Consider the following 11,023-nt stretch of genomic DNA (forward strand, 5'->3'; position numbering starts at 1 on the left):
AGACAACTCGCTTAACGAGCTGATAACGCGCTAAGTGTGTGCTTGCGTAGCAGATGTCTTTCTAGATTCCCCTTTACTCGCTAAGCGCACTGGTGCTGGGCTTAGTCGTCGATGCGCGCTAAGCGAATTGAGCTCACTTAGCGTGATGACTCCTTTGAAACTTCTTCAAAATAGCTCCTTTTTGCCTGAAATTAAAGAAAATTTAACATTAATTCCATGTAAAGAGGCTTCTATTGAGCAGAGATCAAAACAAAGCAATTTTATTTACAATCCTACCAAAAAGAACCATAAATTGGGAGATTTATATACATTTTGGAAAACTTTTCTATCCAAAAGTTAGTCGTAAACGACGACTAACAGTCGCTGATGTGGAGGCGACAGTGGTGCATTTGCGGTCGACTGCTGCTACTGGTCTTGCCCCGACTGTTGTGCCTGACATGGCATGCAATATTTCTCAATGAAGGACCTGTTAATAGGGGGCCGGATGAGCTTTGTTGGCGCGACAAGTATTCTGTAGAATTGGAAGAGAACTGTGATCAATGTCGGAAATCCCAGTGCCCTGTTGGACTTCTATGGGTCCACTGGGTGTCTCGGAGGTGCAATACCTACAAACTGGTGGATGGCATCCGAGATAAGCTACACCACATGAACACTGATCTAGGTCACGATGCTGTAGATCAGCTAACATCTAGGTAGCGGGAGATCAGAGTTATGGTCACTAGGAAGGATGTTACTGAGCAGGACTGTCATTGAGATATGAGTCAGAGTGGTCATGCTAGTGTGCATGATCCGCACCCGCCTCCCTGCTACGATCCATGCAAAATTAGGTCCCGGGGAGCAAAGTAGCTGAACTATGGCCTCTTCATTAAAACCTAAGAATTGGCTTCTTCTTTCAGTATATTCACATCGTTGACCCTCTTCTAAGACCAATGGATGCCCTAAGAATAATTGATGGCATCTGTGTCATATGGGATCCATTAGCCCCGCACCCAGGAGTGTTTGTCCATGACTCCTTCTTTGACTGGACCTGTCTTTCTTTGAGGAAGGACCAATCCTTAATCACCTCAAAGCGGCGCTGATGCTCTTCGCTTTGGAAGCGGTGCCCATCAAACTCAATTTCTTTTTGTGGGACTGCACTGGATCCTTCCCCTGCAGTGGCCTTCCTAGCTCTCTTAGCAGAAAGTTTCTTTGGAGCCATCTACGACAAAAGAAAACAAAGGCAAAAGACACAAGTATCTTAGCCAAATTCTCTTTCAAAGAATAGCTAGTCATTGAGATTTTTTTTATTATTTAATTTTTTTATTATTATCTATTTTTATATATTTTTTTACACACACACACACACACATACATACATACATATATATATATATAATACATATATATATATATATATATATATATATATATATATATATATATATATATATACATACATACATATTTGTACATTTATTTTTTAGTAATCAAGAAGCTAATTTATGCACAAAGCCACTCTAGAATAGCCTTAAAACATGAGTCCAAAACAACATTAAGCACGAATTTAATCCGCCTTTTTGCTCCAAATTTAACAAGAAAATGGTGGTGATTTAAACTTAATAAGTTATTTTCCCATCAACAACTTAAATGATTTTCTCAATTCAATCCACAACCCTATGTAAATTATCTATTTGAGTTGATATCATACCTAACTAAGTGACTAAACATGTTCAACATTTCAAAACTTAGAAGAGAACATAGTCTAATCCTTGTGGCATTTCATCAAACACTTGGCGTGCATATGTTGAAGCATGCAAAAATAAGGGATAAAGAGCAACATGACATGCAAATTCATAAAAGAACCAAGGATAGGCCTAGAGCCTGTTGGACAAGTGGTCTCAATAACTTAAGGGGGGGGGGGGTGAATTAAGTTTCAAAATTTTCCCACTTACAAACTTTTAACCCCCTTTTAAATGATAGGCTCAGAATGTTGAAGAAGAAGCAACAATCAATTCAATTAGTGTTCTTTAAACGTGTAAGACAAAATTGATTACAATAAAATAAATGAGATAAGGAAGAGAGAAATGCAAACTCAATTTATACTGGTTTGACCACTTCCCGTGCCTACATCCAGTCCTCAAGCAACCCACTTGAGATTTTCCACTATCTCTGTAAATCCTTTACAGACTTTGAACACACCTTGGGATCCCTCACCCTTGTGTTCTAGATTCTCACAATCCAAGAGACAATCATTCTTTTGATTACAATTCTTGCAATCCAAGAGACAATTAGTCTCTTGATTACAACTGAGTTCAAGAGATGAATAAAAAGATTTCTCTCCTCTAGAGTAGATGATACAAATTCAAGATCCTAGAAGAATTCTCAATAGATTTGCAAGTCTATGCCCAATAGTTGTTGAGAGAGCATTTGACAATTAAGTTCCCTTAGAATATCTCTCTCTATCTTTTTGAAGTCATACACACATATATATAGGCCCATCGTGCCCTTTCAAAATTGTTTGAAGAGATGTGTCTTTTCAAAAAGCTTTTTCTGAAATTTCTCACTGGTAATCGATTACAGGATTTTGGTAATCGATTACATATTTATATTTTGAAGGGTAATGAATTTTCAAAGTATTTTTTGAAGTGTCGTTACTGGTAATCAATTACAAACATCTGGTAATCGATTACAAGATTCAAAATTCAAATTTCAAAACCCTTTTGAAAGCTTACTTGAAAACTTGTCTTCTGGTAATCGATTACACTACCTAGTAATCAATTACCAGTGCCTTGATTTGTTGGAAACAATGTGTTTGAGGCAAAAGCTGATCAACCAGTGATATTCTTTTAACAAATATTCTAAGGCCTTATCTTTTTCTTGAACCTAAGGACTTATCTTTTTCTTGATCTTGTTTGCTTGATCTTGAATTAATCTTTAAGCAATCTCTATTTGCTTAACCCTGAATGTTTGTTGAAGCAATCTTGTTTGATTATACCTTGGCATCATCAAGAAAAAGATAAGTCAAATTCATGAGATAATTCAAGAAAAAATGAATAACCCTAACTCACGATGGAAAGCATAAAACATAAAATTAAAGAGGAAGGTTTAGAGATACTAGGTTGCCTCCTAGGAGCACTTCTTTAACGTCTTTAGTTGGACGTGTGGTTGTTGTCGAGGCTTCGCCATCTCATCCTTCCTAATTCTTTTCCTTGATTGTGAGAAAATTCGATTATGGACTTAGCACCTGTTGGCACCTGCTCTAATGCCTTGACAAAGAAAATGTTAACAGGAAAATGTTTAAAATGCTATGGGATGCTCGTATCGCCCTTCCATTTTCCCCTAGGTTTACCCAAGTTGGTGTGGCGCCGACCATAACCAAAAACAACTCTTCATTCATTTTCCTTTGCAAAACACTTAATGATAAGATGCAGACGCATATTATCGAACATTCATTTAACACAACAATTGACCAGGTGTTGTGTTTTCTCTTTTTGTTTTTTTTTTTGTGTTCAATTTTACTCAACGCTTACGGCACCCCTACTAAACATGTCGAACGAGCAACTTTTGATCAGGCAGATTCGATCATTGGTTCCGGAGTACTAGTCATGTGAGTGAGAAAAAATGAGAGTGCATCCGTGCCCAATGACAATAAAAGAGTGCAAAAGACACAACATTAGAGGGAGATACAAATCATCAATCTATATTTATTAATGTTGCAAATATTGTTACAAAGATAGCTGTTAGTCGCTTTATACGACTAACTTTTGAGGGAGATACAAATCATCATCCTGTGCGCTAAGCCTCAGTGTCTCTCTGTTGAGGCTGAGCTAAGCGCCAACATGAGGCGCTAAGCCCCAGTCCTCTACTGTTTCTAAAATTGTAGACTTAGGCTAAGCGCCCATGTGTGCTAAGCCTATTCTGCAGAAAAAAATGTTTTGTGTCTTCGAGCTAAGTGCCAGCTTGCTACGCTTAGCGCTTGAGTTAATTTCATAAGGTGCGCTAAGGGTCAGCATGCTGCGCTAAGCGCCCAGCTTTGATTTCAGTTTAATTTTTCTGTTTTCTTGAGAATAAACATGTGCTAATCTCTTGTGTTTTGTCTTATATTTTGCAGATGGCATCTCAGAAAATAAAATCCATTGCTTCTTCATCTTCTCATATCAGATATGACAGATACAAATTTTCTTCCCCTGAAGCATGGGATCGCTACACCAACAACATCTTCAGCAGAAAGATCATTCTTGAAAGAAATGTGCAACTGTCGTTTAATGACTTTGAGGAATTTCAAGGGGATTTAAATAGGAGGAACTGGCATAAGAAAATTTCTAATTTGGAAGAAGGAATCATAGATGTGGCACCTGCAAGGGAGTTCTATGCAAATGTTTATGATCTTGAAGACAAGTCACCAAAACAGGTCAAGGTTAGTGGGCAATGGATTCCATTTGACTCAGTTGCCCTCAATTATTTTTTAGAAACACCAATGGTTATAAAGGAAGGAGAAAGTCTTCCGACATATGCAAGATTTGTGTTGCTAAGGCCAAACCAACAAGAGTTAGCAACCTGCTTGTGTATCCTAGGCAAGGGATTTGAATTAAATTCAGACGGACTACCTTTGAAGATTTTAAGGAAAAATTTGACTACTCTTGCTCAAACTTGGAGTGCCTTTTCTTTTTCTAACTTGGCTCCTACCTCTCATACTTCTGACATCAATTTAGATAGGGCCAAGTTAGTATATGCACTCATACAGAAGATGGATATGAATCTTGGATCCTTCATTTCTAGTTAGATTACACTTATGGCCCTGCATGACTCCTCGTGGCTCGGCTTTCCTGCCCTAATCACTGCTTTATGTAAAGCCCGAGGAGTCCACTCTGATTCCTTGATCCATGAGAGATTGAGTCCTGCCATTAATTTGGCTTATATTAAGAAGAACTGTTGGAATCTTGATGATCCAACAGTAACTTTCAGAGGACCCAGGACGGCCAGGGGTAAGAGATCTGTGGCCCCTTCCATAGCACCATCAAAGATAGAAGGTCCTTCTTCTTCTACACTTCCTTCCTCTTCCTTCACAAAGATCCCAGTGATTCCTCCAGCACCTTCACAGATTCCACTACCAACTCCTTTTTCTACAGGTCCAGCAGATTTTATTTTCACTCCTCAGATGCTTCACTCCATGCTCCAGAGCATCCATTAAGGGCAATCCATCATCATGCAGATCCTTCAGGGCTTGGGCTTGCCCTCCATTATGAGCATGGAGGAGTTTGACGCACAGGTGGACTGGCCAGGAGACCAACCTTCTTCCTTTGGAGGGGGTGGGGCCTCTACAACCCAGGAGCCTGTGACTAAGGAGCCACAACACCCGCACCATCACCAGCAGCAGCAGAGGAGGTTACTCTAGAGCAGATTCCAGAGCCATCTCCATCCCCTGTGCATGCACCTAATGATGCCACACCAGTGGTGGAGCCTGAGCAGACTATTCATGATTCTTTAGCAACTTCAGCACTGGATCTTAATGAAGACTAGCCATAGGAGGAACAGGACGTTTAAATTTTTTTGCATTATGAACACTTTAGTTTAATTCAGTTATTTTATGATTTATGTCATTTAAATTTCAGCTTTTATGTTTCAGTTCTTTAAATTTTAGTATTTTAATTTTAGTAGCATAGTTGTTTGCTTGCTTGTACAAAAAGCTTGATTGAACAGTGAATTGATTGAACATTGTATGCAGTGGCTTGTTTGGTATGCAATGAGTGTTTGGAAATGATTTGATTGAGCAAATGTATGAATTGAATGAATTGGGATGATTGGATGATTGTTTTGATCAAGTTTGCCGTCATTAGAAGAGAATGAGCATATGATTGGAATTATGTTTGAAAATGTTAGTTGGTTGTCAGATTGATTGTGAAGGAATGCATTAACCATATCCCGGTGAGAGTGTGATCTTTAAAATTTTGAGAGAAACGACTATCATTTAGTGCTGCTTTTTGCGTGAATCTCTGAAGTATGGATTGGATGCATGAACTTGAGGATGATGAAGGCCATGTTTGATTATGAATAGCTACTTAGCCAAAAAGCTAACCTTGTGATTGAATGAATTATCGCTTGCACCCAGTTTGAGATAAATGAATTGATTGATTGATTGAACCTCGAGCCTATTCAGTTATATCGTCTGCTACCTTATTTTAGGTTGTAGGAGAGCATCATCCACAGAAGATGGTTCAAGGCAAATTTGTCCCAAATTTGGAGGAGGCACTGGGTAAGGATTGAAATGGTCAAAGAAAATAGTATATGCACACTGTTTCTGTGTTCCAAAAAATAAAAATAAACTGTAAGTATAAATAAAGTTAATAAGTGTGTATGCTATAAATTCAGGTATGAAAGCTAAGTGCCTAAGAAAAAGGGCAAGTATGGGGAAGGAATGAAAAAAAATGAAGGTTATTCTATGGATGAATGATCTCCTAGAACCTAAGCTTTTGAATCCTGGAAAACCCATGAATTGTTAGCAGCCTAACCCCATTACAAGCCTTGAAAGTCCTTTGGATTCATTTTTGTGTGTTCATTACTGTATGATAGGAGATGAAATGCAAAGGTTGGAACTTGTGTTAGTTGTTTATGATGAATAAGCCTAAACACTTGAGTTTGAGTGAAACAATGACTGTGAGGTTTTGGTTGATGATCCTTCCTTGATTTCTGTCATGCTTACTAGCTTATTTCAACTGTGACTCTAATACTTGTGCTCTTATCTTTGAAAAACTGTATGCTTGTGAGAAGTAATTGATTTAAGCATTCCATGATATTCAGTTCATATGGTCGATGTCCTTGATGAATCAAACACCATTTTCTTTTGATTGGCCACTGCCTTTGTCACTTGAGGACAAGTGAACTATTCTTTCTTTGCTTGAGGACAAGCAAAACTGTAAATTTGGGGAAGTTTGTTAGTCGCTTTATACGACTAACTTTTGTATAGAAATCATTTTCTGAAGCTTGTATAGTTCCCTAATTTATGGTTATTTCATAGTAAATTGTGTAAATAAATCTTGTTTTATGGTTAATGCTGTCTCTAGAACATTTCCATTGGAATTAATGATAAAATCTGTGCATTTTTAGGTGAAAAAGAGGCTAAGTTTTGAATTGCAAAAAGTAGAAGTTGGGCTAAGCTCAGTGGTTGGGCTAAGCGCATAACCATCGCTAAGTGCAGCTTCAGCGTGCTTAGCACAAAGGAGAATCTGGCAGAGCATCAGCATCAAAGTCGCGCGCTAAGCACTGTAGGTGCCTTCAGCCAGGCTATGCTCGAGACTGGCGCTAAGCCCAATTTCATTTACTCGCGCTAAGCGCGAGGGTGGCACTAAGTGCAACACCGTGATTTCAAAGCCTATTTTGTGCAGAATTAGGGTACACAATACCCAGGGCATAGATTCTACATCAGCCATAGTGCCTATCAGCCACAGGGCAAAGAGGAGCAGCTTGTGCATTGAAGCCTAGGTTTTTTCATTAGAGAGAGATTATTGAGTAGAAATTGAGTGTAAGATGCTGAGAAGAGGAGGAGGAATCTCCCTTCTTGTGTAAGAAACTATCATTCACTGCCTTTAATCTCATTTATTGTTAGGGTTTCTTTGTAATGCCTGCCTAAACACCCTTGTTGGGGATTTCTAATGAACAAGTGATGTAAATACCTAATATCTAATTGATTATGTTTTTTGTGTTCAATGCTTCATTCAATGCTCAATGTTTGTATGCTTTTGGTCTGATCACCCACTTGTGTGCACAGTTAGGTGACTTTAGCATTGAGAAATGTACTGTTGCCTTAGAACTTGATTGAAGCAAGATCGAAACTTAATCTTACATGAGGGATTTGCGGGTTAAGTTTTGGTTTTAATTATGCTGTTACAATAATGTTGTTTAGTTTAGGCCTAGTCTTACATGAGGGATATGCGGTCGAAGCTTAGGCTAAATTAGGCTAAACTTTCGTAAGCTACTTGAGCTGAGTCTAGTCTTACATGAGGGATCTGCGGACGAAACTCAATTTAACTTAGTCTAAACCTAAGAGGGCTGTCTAAATTGGGTGGAGTCTTACATGAGGGATCTACGGATGAAGCTTGGATATTCAGCCTAACGAGGGATCGAAGGTTTAGTAATTTAGGCTATAGCATAGAACACAAGAGCATGATTGATTAGAGAAATATATTTCTATGCACCAGCTTGCTTGTTAGAAAGACCCAACATATCTACCTACTGTTGTCATTTTACTTACCTTGCATTTTATAGTTTTTAACATAATGGTTTAGTTTAAATTTTGTCTGAAATTATCACTTATACATGTTCTCTCAACAATGCTTCAATTCTGAACTTAATTTAGGCTAACATTAGTTCCCTATGTTCGATACTCGAATTCATCCATTTTAATTTTAAATACTTGACGATCCAATGCGCTTTCCGATAAACCCCCATTGAAATTTCCTTGAGACATAAATGCACAAAAAAAAGTAACTGCAATGGGGAGCGAGCAATAGCCTAAGACATGGAGATCCTAATGATTCCTTGAGGAGGTCTAAACATTGATCCTTTGAATTGCCCCAAGTATTACACATAATATCGACATCGAAATTCACAGGCGAAGGCAACTCTTCATCATCCATATTCGGGAGCAATAATGCTCCTCTTGAGAAAGCCTTCTTCGCCACAAATGGTCCTTCATAGTTTTGGGCCAATTTCCCTCGGTGATCATTCTGAACTTGTGATACTTTCTTCAGAACAAGGTCCCCCTCGCTGAACATATGCGGACACACTCTTTTGTCAAAAGCATTTTTCACTCTGCTCTGGAATAGTCGCCCATGGCTCATGGCAGCCAATCTCTTTCCCTGAATAAGATTTAATTGGTCAAAACGTGCCTGGGCCCATTCTGCTTTTTCCAATCCTGACTACACTAGAATTCTCAAAGAAGGAATCTCCACCTCAAACGGCAGCACAACTTCCATCCCGTACACCAAAGAGAATGGGGTCGCCCCAGTAGATGTGCATATAGAAGTCCGATAACCATGCAATGCGAAGGGTAGCATTTCGTGCCAATCCTTGTATGATACGGTCATCTTCTGAATGATTTTCTTGATGTTCTTATTGGCGGCCTCAACTGCCCCATTCATCTTGGGCCAATACGCCATGAAATTATGGTGTTGGATTTTGAAATCCTCACACATTTCCTTCATCATTTTGTTGTTTAAATTGGTGGCATTATTGGTGATGATCCTTCTGGGCAACCCATATCTGCAAATTATTTCCTTCTTAATAAATCTAATCACCATATTCCTAGTCACATTAGCATATGAGGCTGCTTCCACCCATTTGGTGAAGTAATCAATGGCGACAAAGATGAAGCGATGCCCATTTGAAGCCTTAGGTTCGATGGCCCCAATTACATCTATGCCCCACATTAAGAATGGCCACAGTGCTGCCAACACATTTAACGGTATGGGTGGAGCATTAACATTATCAGTGAAGGTCTGCCATTTATGGCCTTTCCTTACATGAACACAACAATTGTTTTCCATAGCGAGCCAGTAATATACCACCCTCAGAATCTTTCGAGCCATGGCATGTCCATTGGCATGGATACCAATGGATTCCTTATGCACCTCCACTAGTATCTATTCAGCCTTTTTTGCATTCACACATCGAAGAAGCACCATGTCATGGTATCTTTTATACAAGACACTCCCACTCAAGAGGAAACTGGCTGCCAACCACCGTAATGTCCTCTTGTCATTGTCAAAGGCCTCAAGTGGGTATTCCTTATCCTTAATGTATCGTTTGATATCGAAGTACCAAGATTTACCATGCTCTTCTTCTTCTATCAAACAATAGTGTGCAGGCTCAACACGACATCTGATGTCGATGCACGACAAATCTCCGTGAGGGATTACTTTGAACATGGATGATAAAGTGGCAAGGGCGTCGACCATCTTGTTTTCCTCTCTAGGAATGTGATGAAATGATATCTCATCAAAGAGTTCCATCAATTCCCTGATGTAAGCCTGGTAAGGCACCAACTTGGGTCTCTGGTCTCCCATTCACCTTTCAACTGATCAATTACCAATGTTGAGTCCCTGTATACTTTGAGTAACTTGACCCTAAAGTCGATCGCTGCTTGGATCCTTAGGGTGTATGCCTCGTACTCTGCCATATTGTTTATACAGTTGAAACATAACCTAGTCATGAAAGGCAAACATTGTTTGTCCAACGATACCAACACTGCCCCAATTCCAGGGCCTAGTGCATTAGACACACCATCAAACCACACAACCCACTTATCTTTGTCTTCATCTTCAACCTCCTCCTCCAACGGGGCCATAATATCCTCGTCAGGGAATTCTGGATACATAGGCTGATAATCATTTATGGGTTGTTGAGCTAGATAGTCTGCCAAGATGCTCCCTTTTATTGCCTTCTGAGTGACATAGACGATATCGAATTCTTACAACAAGACCTGCCACCGAACCATTCTCCTAGTAAGAGCGGGATTTTCGAAGATGTACTTGATGGGATCCATTTTGGACACCAACCAAGTAGTGTAACTCAACATATATTGCCTCAAACGATGAGCTGCCAACGCCAAGGCACAACATGTCCTTTCAAGCAACGAGTAGTTCATCTTGCATGCTATGAATTTCTTGCTCAGGTAATAGATGGCTCGTTCCCTTTTTCCGGATTCATCATGTTGTCCTAACACACATCCCATCAACTCATCTAACACTGTCATGTACAAAATGAGAGGTCTCACAGGCACCGGTGGCACGAGCACAAGAGGATTCATCAAACACCGTTTAATTCTCTCAAATGCCACTTGACAATCATCGTCCCATTTGACAGATTGATTCTTACGCAACAATCTGAAAAGAGGCTCGCAAGTGGCAGTTGACTATGATAAGAATCTTGCGATGTAGTTCAACCTCCCCAAGAAACCCCGGACTTGCTTCTCGGTACGTGGCTCGGGCATCTCGAGGACCACTTTTACCTTGTGCGGATCCACCTCTATTCCTCTCTGGCGAACAAC

General features: G+C 39.6%; 2 protein-coding genes across 2 annotated transcripts; both read right to left on the reverse strand.

Moving 5' to 3' along the window:
* Positions 1-9,617: 9,617 nt before the first annotated feature.
* Positions 9,618-9,986, reverse strand: LOC112998180 (uncharacterized). Its single transcript, XM_026124232.1, has one exon. The coding sequence runs from the start codon at positions 9,984-9,986 to the stop codon at positions 9,618-9,620; it is 369 nt and encodes a 122-aa protein (XP_025980017.1).
* Positions 9,986-10,729, reverse strand: LOC102662797 (uncharacterized). The gene is made up of 2 exons (XM_006589886.1): positions 10,457-10,729; positions 9,986-10,354 (listed from the first exon to the last, which is right to left on the reverse strand). The coding sequence occupies exons 1-2, from the start codon at positions 10,727-10,729 to the stop codon at positions 9,986-9,988; spliced, it is 642 nt and encodes a 213-aa protein (XP_006589949.1).
* Positions 10,730-11,023: the final 294 nt, after the last annotated feature.

Source organism: Glycine max, chromosome 10 (genome assembly GCF_000004515.6).
Source record: "Glycine max cultivar Williams 82 chromosome 10, Glycine_max_v4.0, whole genome shotgun sequence".
Taxonomy (NCBI): Eukaryota; Viridiplantae; Streptophyta; class Magnoliopsida; order Fabales; family Fabaceae; genus Glycine; species Glycine max.

What these genes read in the sequence shown, in the direction of transcription:
- LOC112998180 (XM_026124232.1), bottom strand. Translation starts at nt 9,986, where the DNA reads ATGGAACTCTTTGATGAGATATCATTTCATCACATTCCTAGAGAGGAA.
- LOC102662797 (XM_006589886.1), bottom strand. Translation starts at nt 10,729, where the DNA reads ATGACAGTGTTAGATGAGTTGATGGGATGTGTGTTAGGACAACATGAT. An exon ending in GGAGAATGGTTCGGTGGCAG is followed by an intron (nt 10,355 to 10,456) that starts GTCTTGTTGTAA and finishes AATGATTATCAG; the next exon opens with CCTATGTATCCAGAATTCCC.